At 42.6% G+C, this 25,233-nt stretch overlaps 1 protein-coding gene across 3 annotated transcripts; it reads right to left on the reverse strand.

Annotated features, from left to right (window-relative positions):
* Positions 1 to 1,448: 1,448 nt before the first annotated feature.
* On the reverse strand, positions 1,449 to 24,900 carry mtss1la (MTSS I-BAR domain containing 2a). Of its 3 annotated transcripts, XM_004570779.4 has the most exons (15): positions 24,297 to 24,900; positions 20,549 to 20,610; positions 20,371 to 20,444; positions 10,361 to 10,445; positions 10,081 to 10,172; positions 9,914 to 9,988; positions 7,820 to 7,977; positions 7,579 to 7,686; positions 7,059 to 7,156; positions 5,014 to 5,146; positions 4,281 to 4,355; positions 3,900 to 4,055; positions 3,389 to 3,565; positions 3,088 to 3,253; positions 1,449 to 2,806 (listed from the first exon to the last, which is right to left on the reverse strand). In XM_004570779.4, the coding sequence occupies exons 1-15, from the start codon at positions 24,363 to 24,365 to the stop codon at positions 2,004 to 2,006; spliced, it is 2,331 nt and encodes a 776-aa protein (XP_004570836.1). In that variant the 5' UTR covers positions 24,366 to 24,900; the 3' UTR covers positions 1,449 to 2,003. The 3 variants fall into 3 exon arrangements, with proteins under 3 accessions (XP_004570836.1, XP_004570838.1, XP_076741705.1); XM_004570781.4 differs by lacking the exon at positions 3,900 to 4,055; XM_076885590.1 differs by lacking the exons at positions 3,900 to 4,055; positions 4,281 to 4,355.
* Positions 24,901 to 25,233: the final 333 nt, after the last annotated feature.

Raw genomic sequence — 25,233 nt, forward strand, 5'->3', positions numbered from 1 at the left:
CAGGCCCCCGACATTAGGCAGGTTTCCATTACTCGACCAGTTCAAGGTAATGAACTGATGGTGTACATTCAATAATGTGCTATTTATGAAGCTGAGAGGATTATGAGCGACCCATTGGGGAAAATATGAAAATACTGCAGGCTTCACGAGGAGAGGAGGATAATAACTTCGTCAGACACGGTGTTCCTGTAGCATCTTCCATTTGATTTACAAATGAGCCCAAAACCAAAAGCTTGCCACCCCCTCATTATCTGTGGTCGGACTAGAGGGTCCAGCCCTCTAATCTTCCACCTCGAACTCTGTGAAAACAGAAAAGACTAGCTGTATTTTCTCCGGTGCGTTAAATCACGAGCTCTATTGTTTCTTTCTTTTTAATTTTTTCTTCAGTGTAACAACGTTAAGTGGGGTCTTAATAAGAGTGGCTCTAAATGGACATTGTACCCATACATCACACGATATTACCTTCCAAAAGAAGGTCCCTTACCCAGGCAGAGGCCCTGCGGTTCATCATGCCTGTTGTCCAGGGGGAAGAAACGTTATAAAGTCAGTTTAGGAGCTGTTTTCCAGCAGGAACTATCATTTAATAAATAATGAGAGAGACTTTCTGCAGCTGTTAGAACATAAATTTCAGCACTATTTTACAACATGCAGGCTAAAAAACAAAACCCTGGCTGTACAGGTTTTTTACATTCTATATGTGTGTGTTAGCTTAAAGTTGACTGTATATCTGAATGGCTAGTGTGAGCATTTTTCCACCCGTGAGTAGTTGAAAAGCACAGTTTGACATTTTTGTTTTTTGTTAACATTAAAACAAATGAGTATGCTAGCATACCCAGGTACGAATATGGATGCTTTTCGTCTCGGATGCCGTAAATCGTCCTTTTCTTTCTTGTTTGTTCTATATCCCTCCAACTATCCATCTTTTCAGCCTTCTGCACATTTTCAATGAGGCAGTAATGTCAACTGACATCCCCCATTACTGTTCATTTCGAAGCTACAGTTTGCTCAGTCACAGTGAAAGGCCTAAGGCGCCCCCATCTGTGTTTTCAGAGTGCTGCAACGTGGTCAACAGTCCTGCACTCAACGACTGTAAGCGAAGCAAGTGTAAAATTAGTAAGAAAAATCCTGACAGACACTTCAAAAGTTCAAACTGAGCTGAGGGGTAAGAAACTACATATCACCACTATAAACTGTACAAATTAAAAAAACTACTGACTGGATTAGAATCTAAACTAAAGTAAGATCCTGAGGAGATATACTTGTAATAAAATGAAACCCGTTAAAAAGTGGAGAAAGCAATGAAGCAACAAACTTCAAAAGGCTTGGGGAAATAGCTGACACCACTTACACACGAGCTGCATGTGCACAGCAGCTAATTTAAGTTCTTTGATTAATTGCAGTCCTTTACAATATTAAAATATTTTTTCTGGCACAAAACAATCAAGTCGTTTAACAGTAAAAAGCCAGTTTAATTGCAGAATATATTGACAGTACAATACAGCAATAAAAAAAACTGCCATAATGCTTCTATTTTTACATGACTTACACAGCTGCTGCTCAGCTCGTCAAACAGAACAGCAACAGGGCACAGTACAGTAACAATGACAATGACACGACATACAGACAGGCTCACAGAGCACTGCACCCGTCATTCTCCACGGGCTAGGGATGTGTTAATTAAGAAATGTACAATATAATAATAAACATAAACCAAGAACCGAGACACAGAGCATTCGATGACTGGGTTTGAAAGGGACTGGTTGTCACACAGGGAGAAGAAAGCACAGCCACCAAAACAAAAATAAAAACTAAAAAATATGGATTACTTTGCATGTATGCACTTCATACATAACGTTAAATGACTTGACATTGTCCATGATCTCTCATTACTCTGTCTGGCCTTCATTTACCACATTATATCCTCTTTATTACTTGTGCCTTATTTCACGTATTACATGAGCGCCGGTGTATTTCAATACAGAGCTTCAATGTGTCCTCCCTCGCTACCGAAGGATCCTAGGACCAGACCTGTCGTCTGTTACTGTCTTGCGGAGCTTCACCCCCCGGCGTATAGATACCAGCATATCTATGTCCTCCTGACTGACAGAGGACGCCCCCTGAGGCGCAAACTGAGCGGGATCCCCTGACAGTGAGCTAGGGAAGGGGAACTGACCCTCACCGAGGGCGTGGGCGCTGGCTGCCAGCTCTCCTATCTTCTCCACCAGGCTGTGGCGGTTGGCAGCGAGCATAGGGTCCTCCTCAACACTTTGAGCAGCCATGCCGAGGGCCTGCTGTTCGTAAACAGTCCTGTCCGCCCCTCCTCCACAGCCCCAAGATGTGTCAGGGAGGCTCATCCGCTTTGGAGGAGCCCTCATATTGTCACTAGCTGATAGGTCATCACCATACAGAAACTCCTCACTGCCTGCAGAGTGATGAGACGGGCTAGTGTAACCCGGGGAGTTTGGCACTGTTGGGGTTTTAACTGGCACGATGGGAGGCCGGATGGGAATGGGGCCAGATGTAGACGGCGTGCGTCTCACGCCAGTCTTGGAGGATGGCGTCCGGCGTATAGTGGCTGTCCCTGAAGCAATAGCTCCAGCGCCGCTTCCCCCAGCGCCATTTGGAGTTCCCTGAACAGTCTTACCTGCAGGCAGACCCGCTGTACTTGCAGGTCTCTTAGTTTGGATCATGCGGCGGTAGCTCTGCGCGATGTTACTATGACGAGGGATGGTGGAGGATTTGTCAAAGTCCACCTGCCCTTCACTGTCAGCATCTCCATTAAGAGAGTAGCACTCATAATCAGAACCTAGAAATCACAGCAAGTCATGAGAATCCATTTTTCCCCCACACTGAATATTCAATAGTTCATAGAGCAGTTGTTTTGGAGGGTTAATTAGCAGGTGCTTCATTACATAGCAATTCACAGTAATCAAACTGGAGTTTAAGGCAACACGTACAGCACTATTCAAATCACACACGTGCAATGATTGAAACACAACAGTTAAATTCATGAATAGTGTGCTGTATGTGGATATCATGTGTGTTTAATCAGGCAGGAGTGTGTGGCTCTTCAGGGATGACTGTTACCTTGACTGGGTATGGTGTCCTCGGAGCAGGAGGGGGTGTTGGTCTGGGTGCTATAGCCACTGGAGTACTGCAGAGAGTCTCTGCTGCTCTTTTGCTGCTCCATGCTCAAGCCCCTGGTTAGAACCATGGCTAGAGTACTGGCTGCTGGAGAGAGGGGCTCACCAAGCTTAACACACATATACAGAGATACAGACAGGCAGGAAATACATAAAGATTAGGACACATTTACATTTTCATCACACTGCAATCCCTACAGCATACAAATTGATATACTGGCATTTATTTTTTCACTCCTTTTTACCTTGGCTGCAATGGTTCCTGGGCCACTTCTCACCCTGTGTGGCTCATCAGCTTGCATTCCAGAATACCCCTGTGGACTGGGCGGAGCCTCCAGTTCTCTCATCTTATCCACAGACTCCCTCCTACGCTGTGGGGTGCTGGCCAACGACGGTTCGCAGGAACTCGATTTGGCCCAGTCCTGCAACAGCAGACTGAATAATGAGACCGTCTTGCAACAGTGCATCTCCAGTGTTTCACTGGAAGTTGTGCAGTAAAACATGGAAGCTGTTGATTTGGCTTATAAACTGGTTAGATGCATGGTAGATATGAATAGAGCACAGCAGGGCGTGCAGTTTAGCACATCTTTTTTGTGGAAACATTGGAAAACTGAGCTTGATGAGCAACAGCAAAACAATGATTGTGAGGTTATTCTACGGAATGCGAAATCTGTGAAGGCAACAAAACACAAGAAGCAAAGAAGCAACAAAGTCTCAAAAGAGAACCCAAAGCAAAATTTGCAAATGAAAACAAACCTTCCAGCTAGGAACCTTTGATGTGGGTGAGGGAGTGTTGGATCCAGGGGAGTGGTTAAATGTGGGGGACGCAGGAAGTATAACAGATAGAGGCCTGATGGTGCCAGTGTGTGAGAAAGCAGGGCGGAAGGTGCCGAAGGATGAGCATGAGCCAAACTGCGGAATGGACAGACAGGTCTGAGTAAGAGTGCTCAACATCGGCGAGTAGTCCACGTTATACCTTACAGCGGCTGTCGTTAAAGGCTCACGGGCCTCTTTAAGCTATAGATAAAAATGATTGAAATGCACAGCACATCAGCGTGCAAGTGCATACATCTGCTAGTGCGCGTGTGCGCGTACAGCAAAGCAAGTACGCTGGTAAGAGATGCATGCAGTACTAACCGCTGTAGGAGAGTTGCACTCGCTGACAGACTGGCAGGTTTCTGAAGCCTCAGAGGAGGCTGAGCTTGTTGATTTCTGGGAAAGGAAAGATGGAGTAAAGAACAGTGGAGATGGAGAGGAAATGGGGAGAAAAAGTTAGATGTGAGAGATGCATAGGAAGATGGTGAGAGCTGGAGAAGAGTGTTGATGAGCTTTAGAAGGAGGGATTTTTTTCTCTCTGAGGGGATCTATATTCTATAGCCTAGATTGAAAATAAAGTAGCCTGTAAGATCATTTATTCAGAAAAAGAACGTTGCATCAGTTGGTGTGTTGCTGAGTGTGTTCTCTACACTGCAATCTGTTCAGACTGTGAGAGTCTGAACAACTTTATCAGTCCAGTGGGATAAAAATTCAACATTTGCAACTGATAGAGATCTATTGCAAAAAAAAAAAGAGCTCAAACTCTTATGGTGGCTTCATGTGTGAAATACAAAAACATGGAAAAACTCTATGGTTTTCAATTCAGATACAGCAGACGGAGTGTGATTGTGGTTAAAAAGAGAGAATTATTGTAGATCTGCATTGACAAGAAAGTGGTGTTGTTGCCGTGTCCTCCTGTCCTGATGTTTTACTGCCAGAGAAATCTCTGGAGATAACAAGTCTGCTTTATTCCTGATTTTGCTGCAACAAAAAAACCCAAAACATTTTCCCTCCTGATAAAAGGAAAAAAAAATATCATAGCTGAGACTGCTACCTGGCTTGTGATATCAGAGGGCATGGGTGATGGAGGCTTTGAATGGGTGTTGGCGTCTTGGGAGACAAAGCCCGAGTCATGGGAGGAGACGCTGCTCAGCCGATGGGCTCCTGAGGAGGGCATCTGGAGGAGACTGTTGACAGGAAATCGCATCGGTGTAAAATTCAGCATTTAGTATGCATTCTAATCAGGATTAATATTATCACATTTATGGTTTTGTAAATTACACAGAAAATAGTAAAAAGAATAAAAGGCTTGTGAAAAATTAATCACAAAAGCTGTGATCATGAAGGCTGTGTTGTGTGAGAAATCTAAATGATTCCATTCTTCTAATTCTGGTCCATCAAAGAGCATTAAAAAGTTATCATTTCTTTGATTCTTCTTCCTTTCTGAGCATTAACAGCAGTCTTTGTGCTTTCTGTCTGCTGCTCTGTCATTTTCACTCTGCGCCGCTTCTCTTTGTCACCCACGCATTTTGAAATGTGCAACTCGCACTTCTCACCTCCCCTCCCATACTCCCCTCCCACACCTCCTTCTTCCCCTCTCACTCTGGAATCCATCCGACATTAACATTTCTCGTTAATCTTCATTCTCTTGGATGAAGCTTAAGGAGGATTGCCAAAATAAATATGGCAAATTAAACACAATAAATCATTTAAAAGTAAAGCCTAGTCTTAAGCAGTCATTTTTCTCTCCTTTGAGTTTTTAATAAGCAAGCTTGTTTTTATTGTTTCCTATTAAAACCTTTGTCTCTTCATCATAATCTTTCATTTGAATGTGTGGCAATGTGTGGTGCTTAAGTTATTACCCTATAAAAGTAGCATCTCATTACTTCCCCAGTCCCCTTAATGATGACTTTCGACACCTCAGTATATATCAGTAAGGACCTGTTTTTTTCTCAAGGGTAGCTGCATAGGCAGAGACCATCCTCACTAACTTCTGATGCACACCCAGTCATTCCTCTCTATACTCAGGCCTGAAATATGACAGAAACCGCTCAGTGGAGAAAAGAGCTTCAAGGGTTAGTGCTAAAATAATAAAATCACGGGGAAAAGAGTCAATGTATAGAAGTCAGACTGAACTGAAAGACTGTTTCAGAAAAAGCTTACATGCTGGTGGTGCAAGCATCTGTTTTAAAATTAGCCAGCCAGGAATACCTGTAGCATACTAAGAATAGGACATGGCGTTAATTGGAACAAGTGTCAGGGAGGTTCTGCTCGGAGCTGTAGCACTAAATAAAAGTGAGAAGGTATGATATTCCTTCCTCTCAACATTAAAATGTGTTTGACCTAGAATGCCACATTTGTAGAGAAACTTTTGCGCTATCACCTTAAGTCAGATGAATATGTGGATTTTGGCTCTTGTGTAGGCTCACGGCTGTCAGCTGGTGATATTTGACAGCTTTAGACCTAATCTCGCTGTAAGAAGCTTGAGAACTACAAATATATGCCAGGAGCAAGAGCTGAGGAGCTTGCGAGATAGCGCTGCATGTCGACTGTCACTGCTAATCAGGCTGTGTAGTGAAGAAGACATGTCACAGGTACATTCATGGATTTATTGTAGTCTTTATTAATATGCTATTAAGCCGGCTGAAATGATTTTTTTAAAGTTTATAAAATATATTACAACCTAATGTACAACCAAAACCTTATATAATACTGGGCCTCTTCCAAATAATCCTGGATGTTTGACCTTCACAGTACGGTATTATGCAGGTTTCATACACAGGCTCTTTGAGTTTGACACTTGAAGAAAAATGTTTTCCTGAGCTCATCTAAAACAAGAATGTAAAGCATGTACTTGCAAGCATGATTTGAAAATTATGGCTTGGAGATTTATTTCATATTCATAGAATCTGGGTTGTTCATTTTAAAAGAGGAGACGTCAACGTCATCCTACAATTTTCTAACCACTTAAATAGAAAACAGCATGATTTGTAACTCAAAACAGAGGACACCTTTTATCTCATTCTGGATGTCTGGATGTGGCTCTTTCATACAAAAGACTGCAACGTGCAACAAGTGGTGAGTGTTTGAATAATATACCTGCACATACTGCTCTTCCTGGAACCTGTGCTACTGGGGGAAGAAGGAGGGGTCTGGTAGGACCAGCTATAATCAGAACCTTTTAGGTCCCGGATCACCTGCAGGAACACAACCAAATGGGGATTTAGACATAGACAAGTCTCTTTTCAAATATGGGAAAAAAAGACGAGAACCAACAAGATAAATACACAAGCTGCCGAGAAGTAAAGGTTAATTAAAATTGAGTTAATTGCAGCTCAAGCGCCCTTTCCAGGTGTGAACTGATAACTATTTGTTACTCTATTGGGTATTTATAGCAGGTGGATGGAGCTATGAAACAACAAGTTGCTTATTTTAGCCGTCGGATTACAAAAAATATCAAAATCTCTCCGCTCATAATAAGAAACACAGACATTTTTAACCTTTGTACTGAAACCACACACGGCAAATTAAATTCTGCTTCAAATAACTTTGCCACCACTGTGAGGAAATAAGCATGTCAGTGGCACTGGAAGAATTTGTAGTATTACACTCCTGTTACCTGCTCACTAGCTGGTGGCAGCTTGTGCGGGTCTTCAGTCAGCAAAGTGAGGTCATCAACAATGGCTTGTAAATGTGTTATTTCTCCCAGCATGGCAATCTCTATATTCTGCAGGGAAAACAGTATTGATCAAATTAAACAGCTACCACATCAACAGGACGCAGCAAAGATATTTCACAGTGTATGTCGGTGTTCTTTACACGCACAAGCTTCCATACTAAAAAGGCTTAATGTCCCTTACCACCACAGGCTGAAGCAAGTTGATGAATGAACAGTAGCGTCCCCTCTCCTCCAGGAGAGCTCTGCGCACTGCCTGCTTCTCCGTCTCCTCCATCAGCAGGTACAAATCGCTGACATCCTGCATGGCGCTGTCCAGCTGGGGGCGCAGATTACCGCGGCCTGCGCAAGGCGAAGGCAAAGGGTGCAAAGACACAAAAAGGCAGGAAGGACAGAGCCAGGGAGGACAGAGGTGAGGGGAGTTGAGTAAATAAAGAAGGAGAGGAGAAGGAATGAAAACAGATTAAGATTTGGACGGGAGGTTACAAAAGTGACAGGAAGTGTCCGCAGTGCACGAGGGGGAGGAAGAGAGGAAAAGATGAGAGATGATTAAAACAAATAATGATAAGCTGCTGTGTACTAAAGGTCAACACACTTAAAAACATTACACCAGAATGGATAATGACCACAGGAATGAGAGGACACTGAAACATGTCATCAATCAGTGCAGCTGGAGATGATTTGCAGACCCTGAAATGGATGAGATTGGAAAAACACTACTGTATGGAAGGTCATTCAATACTGCATGCCACAGTGATACTTTATGATAGATACAGGAAGTCTAAGCAACGAAAGAAGGATGAGATGAAGATGAAAACGAGTATTAGGATGACACACAATTTGCTGTGATTGCATGATGTACACATACACTGCCAGTCATTTTGAACACTCTACAGTGTGCTGAGTTTTAGCACATAGAAAATACTGTTCTACTTACAAAATATAATGAACTAAAAGGGCGTGAGCAGATCTAAATTAGTATCACTCTATGCTGGCAATCGCCTTGATGAAAAACATTAACAAGCAGAGCGCTGTAGATTATTCTTACAGCTGTCCATATCTTTAATACGTTCAGCTTAATGAGCTACGCTTTCAGCGCACCTGTATTTAATAAGGCACTAATTAACTGAGTCCCAAAAGGACGTGATTTATAGATCCTTGCAACAGAAGCTGTATTCACAAAGATGCAGGACAATACTTGCAGCATCAAACCCCACATAGGGAGCGATTTAGGAAAATTCTCAAATCAGGAAGCGATAGCAACTTTTACCGCAATGCCACGTATGACATATTTTTTAAAAGGTGCAGCTTGACTGAATTCAGTCTCTATCTGACCTGCTAAATATCTGACCTACTTTCAGACCTACTTGCACAACATGTGTCTGCTGTGCTTGTTTGTTTCCCATGTAAGTAATTTTAGTATTTAATCATTTTTCAACATCAGACTGTGGAATCAATGTAACTGTCTGGGCAAGAGCCTGCAGATGGACCGTAGAGACAGGCTGAAGTCATCACTGTTGCACTGTTTAGCTTTTTTGTCAAGTATTACAGAGTTATGCATTACCTTACTCTCCATATCTGGAAAATATCTGGATTTGTTTTGTTTTTGCGCTATTTTATTCCCTGCTTAAGAAATATTCGTGTCTCCTCTCCGTTTTTCACCTTAGTAGCAGACGCTGGTGTTAAATTGATTTGTAAATAATAAATGGGAACTACTCCATCTTTTAACCACAAATGTTAAGACAGATGGTGTTTTCTTTGACTGGCAGGTTTACGTAAAGATGGGTTTAAGCCTTGAAACTAATATGTGAAGTTCTTATTTGTAGCAGCAAACATACCTAGAAGCTCTACAGCCAGGGATAAACGGCAGACAAAAACATTGAGGAGGGTTTCAGTTAGAGGGAGGGAGGAGAGGAAAGAAAGAAGAACAGGCAGCGTTAGCTGTTTTAAATCAGGGCATAATGCATGTTTATGACTAGCCTGTACCACTGCTACATTAAAATACTGTATGAAAATAGGAGTTTAATTACAGCCAGCAGCGGGGATAACGCAAGCACAGCCAGGAAAGAAGTTAATTTCTTTGATTTATAGGGTAAACTATCCAAAGTTGGAAAGGAGCCTCTGAAATTGTGCCAAGCATTTTGACTTGAGAGACTTATCCTTTCACAATCTACCCTCTAGATGGTGCTATTTTACTGCTAGTGCAGCGACCAGTCGCAGACTTCATTAATTAAAATCCGTATAATACTAATTAATATATCACGAGAGAGTTACTAACCTTTTCTTGCTTTTTTCTGGAGTTTTATGGTATCAAGTGACTTTCTTTTGATTTCCTGACGAGATCTCTTGTATTCTTTGGCAAGCATGTGAAGACAAAGGAAGTATAAATTTCCATACAATACACATTGTGCAATTAATATCTTTTATATTGCTGTAGTTATTCACCTTTGGCATGGTCTTTGTCCAGCTGGTTAGCCGTCTTCTTCCATTCCTCTATCCTGTCCTGGAGTGGCGTAACCAGGCCTTCCATAAGAGCACTGCAGCAACAAGAAGAGACAATATTCAAGAGAATGAAGGGTATAACAAATAGGTTTATTTCCACAGCATAGCAAAGAGTAACAAAATAAGAGAAAGGTCACCATGGATGGAGAACATAATAATCCCCTCAGGACAGGCGAAGAGAGAAAATTGCAATGGAGCAAATAAAAACAAAAGTGACACTTACTTGGTGAAGTGGCGTAATTTTGCCTCAATGCTACGGTGTCGCATACACATCCTTGTCAGAGCTGAGCCAATGTCCCTGGTAGCACCTTGTAAACACAATATGAAAAATAGAAATGTCATCTACGATATCGGAGCTCGGCAATAGAAATTTAGACCTAGAAGACCCAGAAAAAATGATTTTCTATAAGAGGGCTATACAGATATGGAGTGCTTTGAAAGGCCTGAGACTCTCTTGTCAAATGGACTCATCAGCTTTTATTCCTCCCTCTTTCAGCTGGAGAGGCATTTTTAGTTGCAGCCACTAGATGGACATATGTTGACCGTAAAGGCAGGGCGTGCAAATGTCACATTTGTTTGGGGAAAGCAAACGTTCCAGAGTGACCGTAAAATAAAACCCTGTGCTATCTTCTTCCCTCCTGACAAAAACACGTATTTTTCCTGTTGACACTTTAACGTCGCCGTGTGGTAATCTCCCCACACTGAGTAAATAACGGCTTGTGTGAATTTGTTACTGTACTTTTCCTCTCTGCTGAAGTGTGATTAAATGAGGTTTTAAGCCCCCAAAGCTCAGGATGGTCCACTGTGTCACTGATGGTTCATAGGCCAGTGTAATATATGGCAGCACTGATCCTGTTGTAATCTGGGCCACATAAGGCTAATCTCAGGGTCTCTCACCACAAACACACACACGCGCAGACACAGACGCACACAAGGAAAGAGAGAAGACACCTCTTATAGCAGACAGACCTCAGAGCTGAGGCATGTATGTGTGTTTGTGAATGATTGCTGGAGCGTATGTGCGGAGGTTTGTTTGTGTGAACGTATGGACAGGTGGTGTATTTTACCAACCCCCACACCCTTTCCGAAGTTCTCACCCCTTTCATCCTGGAGGAAAAAGGAGGGAACCATGTAAGGGGATATCCCTCTATTCTTCCCTGTCTGCTCTGCCTTTCCTGTTCTCTCTGTTTCCTAAACACCATTCATGCAGGGCAGGCAGCGTTAGGGAGAAACCAGCTCTAACCTTCACTACAAAGCCTGAAGGAAAGAGAAAATGAAACGCACGACTAATATAACTGGCCTAAAATGAGACTCTGTGTAAGAAATGCTCCAGATTGTCGTCCAGTGAGATCTGTGCTCTTTTCCAGATATCACATAAAGAAACTAGGTTACTGTCTCCTGCTGATAACATGTCAAACTGTCAGACAAAGACCAGCTGAGTCCAACATTTGGCTGTCAACTTCACTAACTGCTGTACTAGTTCAAAGAAACTCAGCAACAGATCTGGGCCCTGTATGCATTGCTCCTCTGAGTGAGAGGAGAGGTGAAAGGTCATCCAGCTGTAACACACAGAGGTATTCAACATCAGCAGGAAGTGATTTAGAAAAGACATGTGGAATCTATACGCTTTGCTCTAGATATAAGCAGAAAGTGGGGAGTCCAACCTATGTAGAGGATTCAGTCAGGTAAGAAACTTTGTTTACACCAGTTCATGATAACCAATGAGAAACTCAGACATGCACGTGATACACACACGCACTGATTTTGCCTTTCTCCTGCTAAAGCCATTACAGAAAGCACCCACAGCGGCATCTGACTTCCCAGATGGAAGAAGACTGGGCGATAGATGAATGAGGCACAAGAGAGTAATGTGGGTCCTGGTATCTCTAAAACAGACCGTCCCAATGTCACTATCAGCTGGAGTGAACTTTCAGCCCCCCACTCCTGTCCCATTCACACCTGCCAATTTCCCTCCTGCTCCCCACCTCTTCCCTCCTGTCTCCTCCCCTCCTTCTTCCCTTCCCAAAAGGGGATCAGCTGACAGCTACATCCTGGGGAGGTTCAGGGCTTCCTGACCATGTCCAAGAGCCATGCTGGCCTCTGGCCTTGACCGGATGGATAGTGACACGGTGATTCACTCCCGTAGCCCCCCTACAAAGGCTCACAGGCATGTGACAAATATATACAAGCTTAAGCCTGACTCGAAAGACAATTATTATGCAACACTTAGACTTCTGTCCTTCTTTCTATTTTCCTCCACAGCCAAAGACCTCTATGTGTTGTTTCATCCTTTTTCTTCCCCTGTTCATTTTGAGATTTGTGACATTTAAACTTCACTAGTCCAGATTCAGCATTTTCAACATGTGGTCCATAACAGTTTATGTAGCGAGAAAAAAAATGAGCTTCAGTAAAACTGATTCATCCACCCTGAAAATAATATTTCAACAAAAATGCTGAAATAATTTGATTACATGTTACAATACTTGATTTGCATATTGTTTATATCACACATATTTTCCTTGATGATTATTTGAATGTATAAAACTTTTATTTTATTTATTTCAGTTTGAACTTAAAAACATTGCTTCATGTTTATGTGGGCAAAGAATGATGTTTGGTCATTTCATGATATAATGTGGCAGCACAGAGTAAAACAAAGCAAGAACTTTCTCTTTCAGTCTGATTCATTCAACCTTTCCTGTTAAGAAATCTAACAGCCACCTCACTCATTTAAAAAAAAAACTAAAAAGTCAACCAGCACAAAAATGATGATTACCAAACTAAACCACTGTTTTAATTTTTAAGTCATATCATGATTCTTTGATATAGATATATCAATACTTGACGTTCTAGAAACATGCTAGCTGATGTGTGCAAGAACTGGAAAAGTGATTATTGAGCAGACCCCTGTGGCTTTAGGATCTGGGCCGACCTCATAGCAGACAGCCACACGTGCATGAATGAAGCAAAACACAGACCACTACGGGGGAAAACTGTTATGCAACAGAACCATATATCTTACAGCTTGGAGCAAACAACTGGGAGTAACTGAACAGTGGACAAATCTGTGGTTCATTACAGAAGCGCTGCAGTGTGTGCATCTGAAGCTCACGGCGCCTGGTTTAATATACAGGCTGAGCATAAATACAAACTGCCTCGAGATCTGCTACGTATGTTGAAAAAAACATGGGGCTGTTGGTGGGAAGGTCATGCCCCCATTGGTGGCTTTAAGCTCTGGTATCTGAGGCCAGACCAGAGTAGTCTAAGCGTTTACTGAGTGGTTCCATCCAGAGCTCTGGTTCTGATTAACTCCCCTGAATCCTTGGGGAAGGAGGAGCATTTTAATAGGCCTTCTTTATAGAGAGTTCTCCTGCCAGGAGTCGGGAGCCAGAGGCTAAACTGCCACAGGCCTAACTCCATGATGTCTTCAACATGGGAGCTAAACTTAAATATCTCTCTTATTCACCATCTAAACCCTAACGCTCAGCTCAGATTTCATTAGTGCTCAGACAAGCGAGCCTGAATGTCCTTCTGCTGGAATTAAGGCTGGATACGTTGACGCCGGCTTTCAAGTTGAATGCAGCTCACTTCTTCTCCATCTTGATTTCTGCCTTTTGTGTCAATAAAACACGTTTGTGTGGAATTTTTTCTAGACCCTCAAACAGCCTCTGCCAAGGCAAGGAAATTCCATCATCCGTGAGACAACTGTTATTCTTTGCATTGGCACCTTGGCCACTGTGCTGGCTGTGCCTCTCAGAGACAGTTAAGCCTCCTGCGTTTACCCTCCCTCACCCCTTTTAAGTGAGGCAGAGTGTGAACTGGCAGGGACACAGAGAAGGCCACTGATGGATGAAAGGCAGTGTGGGGTGAGACGGGAGGAGGTTGAAAGAGGGCACACACGGCGGAGGTGCTGGGCGGGTTTGGCCTGGAAGTGCTATAGTGTGGCAGGTGCAACAGGCCCTGACAGGACGACATCGTCCACAATAAGCCGAGAAATTAAAAAATGTAATGTTTGCATTACTGTCAAAATATTTCTGTAATTTGTGTAGTCATCTTCACTAGAACACTTTATATATATCTTTGAAGAAGAAAATGAGGAGGACCTGCTTTGATTTTGACAGCTTCACTTGTCTTCTTTAGCTGGTAGTTGAGCAAACATGAAACTGAGATTTCTGAAATCATAACCTGATTAAACATCAAACATTCACATCGTCAAGAGATTGCTTCAAAGCACAGCTTGAGCTCTTTTGGTGCAGCACAGTAGGAGCTGTCTGTATTATAAATAAAGCAGCATCTATTGCATATGCTGGTGAGGGAGCTGTGAGTTGTGAAGGAGGTAAGAGTGGCAGATAAAACAGCTGTATCTGTATGGATTATGAAACGAGAGTAGCGTACTGTACGCCTGCAGCAACAAAAGCTACAGATCTGTGTAATTTATGTTGCTTAAATATTGGACATGCAGTATCTGTGAGTTTATTCAATAATAAAGATGGTATTTGTCCACTGTATTCACAGTTAGAAGAGGGAAAAAACATAACAGCAAATCCAGGGTACAGATCCAAATGCTTTAGGATTAACACAGTGTGTTCTGTCTGTAGCAAAAATCAAAACGTCATTCCAAGCCTTTGTGTCACTTCCTTATACGTGGAATGCTTTTTATTAGTACAATACAACTAAAAGGCAGAGGAAACAGCCCCGGGATCAATTGTTTTAGTCTCTCACACACAGTCGAGCGCACACTCATCCCATTGTTGCCTGTCCAGACAGCACGCACAGCAAGTTTCACCTCTCAGACAGACCCCAGTGTTTCCTGATGTGGCGTAAACATGTTCTGGTGTGCATTAGAACAAGACTTTAAAGAGGAGGAGGAGGAAGTTATATTCCTCTGCTGGAGGAGCTTCCTGTTCAGGGGCATAAATGTTTCTAAAAATAATCACCACCCCTTGTCCAGATGCGCTTTTCATTAGAGATGGAAAAAAGGCCACAGGGAGAGAAAACAAGAAAAAGTACAGCAAAGGGAAGCAATCCACAAATGGCTGTCTTTGTCTCATGCCAGACAGGGATGTTTAAAGCTGAAGAAGATAGATGTGATGTCCCTTTATGCAAGAACAAATAAGCAATGATAGCCAAAGTTTGACAAATTTACTAAGCAGCGCTCTGTCAACAAATCTGCACCGATTCAATCAGACGACTCAAGTGCTCCTGTTTTACAGGCTCAGCAATTTTCTTTATCTTAGCTCACCCGAGTCTGTCCGGCCTTGCCCCACCTATGTAAATGCTACTCTGCTCATTTGCAAACAGTCCTGCAAACAATGCAGACAATACTGCTGGTCCTTCTGCTGCTGCTACCTCCATCTGAGTCTCTGAGCCTGAAGTTATCTTGAGCAGCAGTTTATTATATTAGCCACTCTGCCCTACGTGTCAAATATAAAAGCTTGAATAGAATAACAGTTTAGCGGAACAGTAATTAGATATCCATCCAAATCATTGGGGTTCATTATGTTAGCCTTGTGAACGTCTTGATCTGGTGTAAACGTGTTCACAACACATCACCCAGTAATTTTTGGGCCACTTCAATCTTGACCGATGTGTTTAACGGACCAATAATAGCAAACATGTGATCTGATCTGTCATCCTACATTTTCATTTCTTTGAAATTGTATTCCTTTTAATCTCCTCTCTCGCATTCCTCCAGCAGCCTCTCTCATGCATTTCCCCACTCCTCTCCAGCTCCCTTCCAAAGCGGAGTTCGTGTTCAGGATGTAGCCGAACAGAGTGTTCCCCTCGTGTTTGTCTTCTTAGTTTGGTATTCGACCTCAGAATTAAAGCTACGCTGAACCCAAAGATTTGTTTTCTCTCTTGTTTTTATTTCCCCTTTTCATCTGTTTCTCACATTATTGCTGCACCCGCTTCACCCTTTACTCTGTGGATGTAGTTATTACAATAGCTGGAAAACATTCATCTGCAGGATGACCGCATTGAGTTTAAGCCCATAAACTCCGTAGTGACTCATGAAGAACTCTGCTGGAAATTGTCCGACGAACAAGGTAGGAAGCTGAGGGGGAAATGAGAGGCTCTTGTCGATACTTAGCGTGACCTTGTGGTTGAAGGTCGTGAAATAACCAAAGAGCCTTGCATACAATTAGCAGAATGACACAACAGTTTGTAATTTACCAGCTACTGTATTTATCTATGTGAATGACTGAACATGTAGGTCCGATCTAAATCACTTGAAATCTATAAGCTAATTAACTGTGAGCTGCAGATTCTAAACTCTTGGTTCTGGTACACAGAATGCAGAACAGGCTTGTCTCAGGCTTGTACATGGGATGCAAATGTTGATGCATGTCAGCTTTGGTCTGATGGGTACACTTATTATTTGACATGTCTGCAAAAATAGCTGCACTGCTGGGATAGCACGGAATACATTAATCCCCTGATCTCGCTCTGCGCTAGGCCACGGCCACATCTCGTCCACGCCAGGCTGTCCAGATGGCGGGTAGGGATATTCGTCCCATCTGCCAACCCAGAGAAGTACAGCGGCCAAGCAGATTAGTGCTTCGCTGACACACTGATCTACTAACATACCTCCACAGAGTATGGACTGAGTGAGTAAGAAAGAAAAGACACAGAGCCAAACAGAGAGGACTTGCAGTGACCGACAGAAACATTGTTTCCATGGGTGTACATGTAATGGAGTATGGACGGCGCTAGCTTTGATAATCACACGTAGAAGAAGAAATGTTCATCCGTGCTTAATAAAAACATGCAGTGTATGGTTGTCTGGCCGGTGATCCCACAGTGTAAATTTTTAAAGCTGGGGGTGGCTGATCAGGAAGAGAAGAGAAGGCAGTCTGTGTCTGTGTGTTATAGAGTGGGGCTAAGAGGATTAGCTAAACGCCTCTGCCTAGCCTGGATACCCAGAGCTGTGGAAATCCCACTCCAATCACAACCCCCACCCAGGTCAACTAACCCCCAACTACAGCCAACTCACTTTCTGCAAAACATGGAGACTGTGTCATACTTTCATGGACCATTACCCATGTCTCTTTGATGTCTATCAAACTCAACTACGTTCAAAAACTGGAAAAAAAACAACTTTTGTTTAAAGAACACATCATACATCCAAGCAACAACTAAATAAGTCACACAGTCTCCAATTTTCTCAACTCGAGTCTGATCCTTTTAAATGTCCTCACATAACATTTTAATATGAACGACAAAAAAGGTCCAGACGGCACACCAAAATCCATTAGACTGGCCAATCCAACAATAAAAGGATCCAAAGAGCTACACGGCCTTAGGTTAAGTTGCACAAAAGCTTGGTGTTGAAACGTATATCCTTAAAAAACCCAAATTCTCCACATATACCACCTAATATAGACTTTGTGGCTTGCAGACCTTTATTGAACTCAGATGCAAGCTATGAGTTCACTGAGACAGACGTGCCTTCAGACATAGATCCATCAGCACAGCTTAGAGAAACAGTGCTGTTAGACACAGTGCCAGAACGCCTGGAGGCCAACTCCTCCAGCTGCTTCATAGAAAACAGATGCTAATACCATGACAGCTACCATAAACTCTAAAAATGGACAACGCAAGCAAGAAGTCTGAACATGGACACACACCGAAGTAGTGTGGCAGACACCGATTCAAACAGAGAGCTGAGTAAGGTTAGTTGAGCAAAGTCATAATACAATTATGATTAAAAAGATACCCTTTGAGAAAAGTGCAGAAGAACAGTTAAGAATTCATAAAATTCGTTTCAGTCACTGTCCTCTCTCTCTGGGACTATCAGGAAGCTGTCAGTGAGGAGAAATGCTGCTTTTCTTGGCAGGGAAGTGTTTACAGTCTGAAGAGAGAGTGTGGAAGTAAGAGGGGCGAATGGGTGAGTGTGTCAAAGTTAGATTAAAGGAGGTAAAAGAGGAACGCGATGAAACCTCCAGCTGTGCCAGCAGCTGCAGCTCGTCCCCAAACACAAGCGTAGCTCAGAGTGACAGCGATTGGGGCCAGCAGTTCATAGCCAAGGGCCTGCCCCCTATAGCGCAAATCAGCCCTATAAGGCTGTGCAGACGCCGAGACAAACATCATCACTGCAGGCAGGCACACACACACACACACACACGTGAAGGATACAGACAGAAAAAGAAGAGAGAGAAACAGAAATAAAGGCTTACTATATACTGACCATCTAACCTCTGAATTCTTTTTATCTTTATGGTCCTAAATAAGTTTGAGTTAGCAAGAGTACAACCATGTGGAAAACAGAGAACATCTGGATGCCAGGATAGCTTAAATAAATTGACATTGCAGCTGCTAGAGAGGCAAAGTTGCCTAAATAGGTTTAAAGGTTACCCCTGTGCACTGAGAGCTAGCGCCAGTAAATATCGACATTACTCCTACCTAATTAATTACTGGGTTTGGTTTGGAGCACGCAAAGACTAACACAGCTCACACAGGAGAGACAGAAGTGAGATGGCATGCTTGCTAAGAGCACATAAAAGCTGCACAAGATGTTTTAGTTTTCTTTTTTTTAAGCAATGACTGCTATTTGTAAAACCAGTTGTCCCACAGCAGAGCTTCGAGCTAAATGCTAACACTACCACAGAACATGCTTGCAATGACAAAAAAGCATTGCTGCTACAGCAGGTTTGATAATTATGTCCACTATGTGCAAAATGTGTTACTGGCTATCACTTAGTAAGTAACTGTATTAGCTACAGGCCTGATGGGAATTGCAGGTTTAGCCATGTAGCGCTGAACCACTTGGTTAAATGCCCACAGATCTGTCACAGATATTTCATTATGGAAAAGAATCAAAAGATTATTGAAAAGTAAAGAAACAGTGACCATTGTTGTTACTCCCTTTATTATATTGACGACAGCATGTAAGGGAAAATAGCAGTGTTTTATAGGTCATGATAATTTGTCAAATGGAAGAATAATCCCGTCAATCAATCAACACTGAGCACCGATGAAAATGATAAAAGCAGAATAATACTAATATAAGACTTTAGATTTTAGTAAGAAAAAAAATTATCTCATATGTTTCTGTCTAAGTACACTGATTCCCCTTTAATTGCTAGTCTCTCATCACCCATGCAGTCTGTGTCCTGAGAAGGATGGCACTAATCCTAAACTTAATGTGCCTGGGAGAAAAGCAGAAGTGGGCGTATGAGTGACACACTTACAGATTTTATACAGCTATCTGCAAACTCTCGTTGCCCTTCTCTCTCTTCTCATCTCTCTCCGGAATATCAATCATTTTGCTATTTTCCCTTTTTACAGCAATTTTCCTTTGAAGTCTTGCCCTTTATTCCTACCATGGCCTACCCCCCATTATTTTAGCAGGCTGCCAGCTGCTCGAAGCCAGCAGGCTGACCCCAGTCTACCTTGCATCATCTTACAGAGCTCATGTGCACTCACACCAGGAATCATTTAAAGTAGCCTTTAGTATTGTAATAGCGATAAACTGTTGCTGTAAAGTGCAAGGAAGTAAAACTGGCAATAATAAGTGAACACTGAGGCTGCTCTGTTATTTTTCCCAGAAGTAAGTGGTCAATAAGGGGCGGTGCCAGTGCAAATAGTTTGAAAAACATCTTGGGATGTGGCCTGTAAGGTCAGGTGACCAGCTACCAGCTGTCACTCTTTGAATACAGTGCATCAGTGTGTGCTTATGTGTGTGTGCGTGTATGTTTCTGCGTCTATGTGATTGAGTGTGTCGAGAGCCTCGTCGGGGTTTGCAGGGTTTTTCTGACCTACATACTGCTCTCGACGATCAACTCCGAAGAAATCTGTGTTAATCAGCGGCCTCTCCAGCCAGCCAGTCTGCTGCCACTAGCGCAGTGACAAAGCAGATCAGCAGACCTCATTAAGACCAAAGAAACAATAAGCTTAGATTTTCATTTCTCTGAGCCTCCACCACCCGACCTCGCTCACAGCTGGCCCCACTCGCGTCATCTTAGTGAACAGAATGGTGCCGTGAGAGACAATACACTTACTTAAGGATGTGAAAAGTCTGTTTATTTTCTTTATGTGACCTTTACGACTTAGAAAGGGAAAAACATACTAACTGCTTGTCTACCAACACTCTTAGCTTCTACTTTTTAACAACTCCCTACTAAAACAACAAACGTATTTGTTCAACAAAGCTGATCATTATCATGACACTATTTTTCCACCAGTTCATACAGAGGCTCGACTCCACACCATGTGAGGCTAAATTTCCCTTACCTCTAGAATTGGTCGCCATGTCCGCCACCTTCTGAAAGGCATCTAAAAAGGCCACTGCTGCCAGAATTGTGGTCCTGTAAGTACATTGGTTCATTGCACTCTCACTGCACAGAGTCTGTAAACACTGCACAAGAATTTTCCTCACTGAGGTTTACTGTTCACAGGAACTGCTTCTCACCTGAGTTGAGAGTGTAGCTTTGTGGCCTTGGCACTGAAGTCTTCCCACACAGGGTAAGAGCTCTGATAAGAGAAAGGAAAAGTGTTAAACCAAATAAATATCTCACCAAGGACATTCAGGTCCGCGTGCTTCAACAAAAACAGCAGGCACAAAAATTTCAGTGTTAGATTTAGTCACACAAAATGCATTTTCTCATTAATTTTGGTGGAAAATACCAGGTTGAAATCCAAATAAGGAAAATAAATGTATATATCCTACCCCCAAAAAACATTTGTTTTATTCTGGGAAAAATCAGTCAATCACATAACGCCTGACAGACCCGGTTTTATTTTTACAAACTAGTAATTATTTTACACTGATTAGCAGATCACTCTCGACTTGTTCAAAGCTGTTTTTCTTTTTTTCCCTTATCTTTTTTCTTATTCCATTATCCCCTTTGGTGTGTGTATATCAGTTCATTCATATATATATATATTAGGGGTGCAACGATATTCGTATCGATATTGAACCGTTCGATACAGTGCTTTCGGTTCGGTACGCATATGTATCGAACAATACAACATTTGTAATTTATTTTATCAACTTTCCTTCTGACGATGCTGTCTGTGTTGAGCGCTCAGTGAATCTGTGTTCGACTACTCCGCCTAGGCTGCACTGCACATATATATATACATACATATATATATATATATATATATATATATATATATATATATATATATATATATATATATATATATATATATATATATATATATATATACATACACATATTGCTAATAATAATTAGTAAAGTAAAAAGAAAAACAGAAAAAAAGAAGAAGAAGAAAGCTATGGAGAGGCTGGCTTCTTACCCTAGGATTAGAAAAAGGGTGTTGTATAAGTCCATGCTCTGACTTGTCTTTAAAAAGGCCAGTGTGATTTTTGTTGTGCACACTTGCAGTGGATTATATTTACAGTGTATAATACTAGGGCAGATTGTGAAATCACAGTGATGTATAACCCTAGAAAACCAATGGGGTCGGCTCTGACCCCATTGGTTTTCTAGGGAAACCATGGGGTCAAATTTTACCCCATGGGTTCTCCAGGGTTAAAATTGGCATACAACATTTTTTTTATGCTTCGTCTTTATTATTATCGATTCCCTTGTTTCATGATAAAACAAAAACTTGAACTTGCAGCTCTGTGTCTCAGTGTATTTGAATATTTAACTTGTTTCAAACTTGTTTGAAACAACGGGTAAACATTGGCCACCTACAGTGATAAATCTCTTTTGCAAAGAGGTAGATAATTTGTCCCAGGTGACAAAAGAACTACATACTTTTCGATTTGTATATAGATATTTGCATGTCTGGTGTGCAGGCACGTGCTGTGTACAAGGCCTAATATCATTACTATTTATGCACACAAGCCAGGTAGTAAGACTTTCTTTTGAAAAACCTGGATTAGATTTAGCCCAGGATCGTCACATGCTGCCGTGAGCTATAAGAGCCGACCATTAGAGTGGGACCTTGAGCCCTGGAGTAAGAAGAGGAAGGGCACAACCTCTATGTGACTCTTTGATGGAGAGGAGCTAAAAGGGGTTACACATCTTGATTATATATAGCTAGCATGCAATCACAAAAGAGTCTTGTGCTGCATCACTTATAACCTCCATTCTGGCAATGACATGATTTAACTCCCAGGTTACCTTAGATAAAGTCTTTGCCTTGGAAAGTGATTTAGGAGCCATTCCCTCTTTTTAAAAAAATTGTTTTTCATGAACCTCCCGGCTTGGCTGTTCCCACTTGACTTCAACAGGTGTCTAATTAGCCTGTGGGCGCTGTGGCTCTGAGGGGCTGGAGGGATGTGCTGCCAAGACAGCTGAGGGTAGAGGGCAAAGAATTGGGTAAAGAGGGCTATGTGCAGTGCAGCTGGGAGGGGGGCACACTTTTTTTTTCTTTAAAGTTCATTTACACCCAACAACATCCAGGGATGAAAAGGATGGATAAAAGAGAGAAGCAAGCAGAGAAAGTCTCTTCCTCCCACAGCTCGTCATTCAGGTTAAAGCATTATCCTTGGACCTGGTAGGAAGTGTTGCTCAAGGACATTTGGTTACTTTTTCACACAAAGAGGCTTGAAATCACTTTCCCTATCACTCTCATCAGATCAAATCTAATTCCTGATGTAATTCTTGACTCCGGATCAAATCTTGCAGAACATTCTTTTCTCATTTCATCCTGTACCTACTGTTCTAACACCTCCCACTCTTTCATTTCTTTTCCTGTTGCCTCATCAGACAGTTACATAACCAACAGGTGCAGCTATTATCCACACATTTTCTCTATGCAGTACAATATAGCACACAGGAGGCTGTGGAAGTGCTACATCTATGTCACGCAGCTACATTCTAACAATATTCAGAATTAGGAAAGCAGTGCCATTGGATCGCTGGTTCGATTGGCTTGCATGGCACAACCAGCCGGCAGGAATGAGGTCAGATGTCTGTCTCGGACAGTGGACATTGATACTGTGCTGACTAAGGGATTCAGCCTCATTCATCTGTGCTGCTTATCAATACACAGACTGCCTCTTTCTGTGAGCCCCTGTCGCTCTCTGGCCCCGGCATGATTGCAACACAAAAAGGAAATTTATGAAACCAAACCAGCACTGCCAATAGAGCTGATTTCACTGGAACCTGACTAATGAGAGGTCCATAAATAGTCTGTCCTAAGGCGCCATGATCCTGCGCGCTAGTAATCAATAAGAAATCTGCTGGACTGAAAGAAGTGCTTGACGCTTGACTTATTCGCTGTTGTAACCACTTTGCTGCATCATGGGTTTCCCGGACAATGAGAAGACTGGGTGCTGCCTCCAGGCCCAATGAATGCGTTCACACTTTCCATCTGTTGTCATGAACAGCAGACCACCCTGGTTCAACTTCCTTCACTTGACCCCTCCCCCAACATACACAAATACACACGCTGACATGTAATCAATACACACACAATAACATACGTGTGATTCTGGCTTAAGAAATTGTTTTTAACTAAAAGACAGACAGCACTGGCTTCATACAAATACAGCGCAAGGTCACACAGTTCAATTGTTAAAAGATTAAATGTGCATTTAATACCAAGTTGAAAAAATGTAGATATTTCAGTCCAAATAACAGGAAGCACAATGATAGCATTTCAAGTCTATTTCTGTTCAGAAGCTGAGGTTATGGAGCTCTCATTTTCTTCCAGAGCATCCTCTTACAGCTGACACTTAATTCAGAAATCACTTGAGGCTGGGATAGAGAAGGAACAGTTGTTTAGGGTTAAATGGCACCCATCATATGTGTAGTATGACTTTTATTAACTGTGTAGTATAACTTCTTCTTTAGTCCTGATAGTTTTACTGTAACACACAAAAAGAGGAATGAGAGCTGGAATATTTTTTTAAACTTTGATTATGATCTAACCCGTGGACCACACACCCGCAAATAGTGGTTTTGTGTTAAAAGACAAATGTTGTTCTGCAAATGTTTCCATGCAAGTACTCTGGCACACTTGCTAAAGTGTGAGCACTGTTTGACCTGCAGTACATTATAACGACAACACAAAGGGAAACACGCTTCATCTCCCAGTTTGTCCTACAGCGGTGTTTCAAGTGGGGGAGGACCCGGTGAAAGAAACAAAGGCAGTAAAAAAAATGCATCTGATCAGCCACTGTGCAATCACAAAGGTCACATAATTCCCTATCTACTTTAAATTATGTGTGATACCTTCATGTCGTTCACAATGGCCTGGAATAATCCACCCAGCGCTCCACACTCCTTTTCCACCGACTCCATGGTGTCAAAAACAAACAAAAAAAGCTCGCGGAAAGACAAGTATCAGACAAAATATTCCACTGTTGCTGCTTCAAACATCGGACGTGTAGACCTTTGTTTTCTTCATCCGTCCTTCGAGGTGCTGCCCTACAACAACGTAGCCTGCAGCGAGGAGGATGCGAGGACGCACAGCCCACAGCCAGCAGCGGAGCGCACAGACAAAAAGAAATGTGCTGCTCGGTGTCACCGGGTACTCCTGCTCGCTCTGCCGCCGGTACTCGCCTTTCGGTGGCACAGGAGGGATGGAGCAGGGGCGCTCTCTTCTGCCAGGTTGGACTACAGCTATGCAACGTGGAGGGCACATGCACGGTGGCTTCTCATGATCACCGTTTAAACACAATCAACGGAGAGAGCACTACTCTGGGGAAGAGGGCAAGAGGAGGTGGAGGACGAGCAGGAGGAGGGGGTACGACCGGATCAGTCGCAACAGACGCGGGGACGCGCTCCGTTGTTAATAGCGGAGCAGATGTCTTGGAGCTGAAGGCTCCCGTAATAAGATCCATGGGAATGGAAAGGGGGCTGGTCAAGTGCGTTTTTTCTGTCTTGATAGGAGGAGGGGACAAGAAGGAACACCCATTCCTCCTTCCACCCCCCACGCAAACAAAAGTGAAGCCCTGCCTTCTCAGCGAACAATTGCCAAACACGCAAAGTAGGATTTCCTCGGATTTAAATGTGTATTCACACACGTGTCTGTTCATGATCGTTGAGCCACTCGTAGCCGTTTCAGGAAACAGTAACATGTGGGCCATTATCGCCTCATTAAGCATTAGCATTTAGAATCAACATAACAAATGCTAATTCAAGCCACAGTTTTGACTTTACATGTTTT

The sequence above is a fragment of the Maylandia zebra genome, linkage group LG7 (genome assembly GCF_041146795.1).
Source record: "Maylandia zebra isolate NMK-2024a linkage group LG7, Mzebra_GT3a, whole genome shotgun sequence".
Taxonomy (NCBI): domain Eukaryota; kingdom Metazoa; phylum Chordata; class Actinopteri; order Cichliformes; family Cichlidae; genus Maylandia; species Maylandia zebra.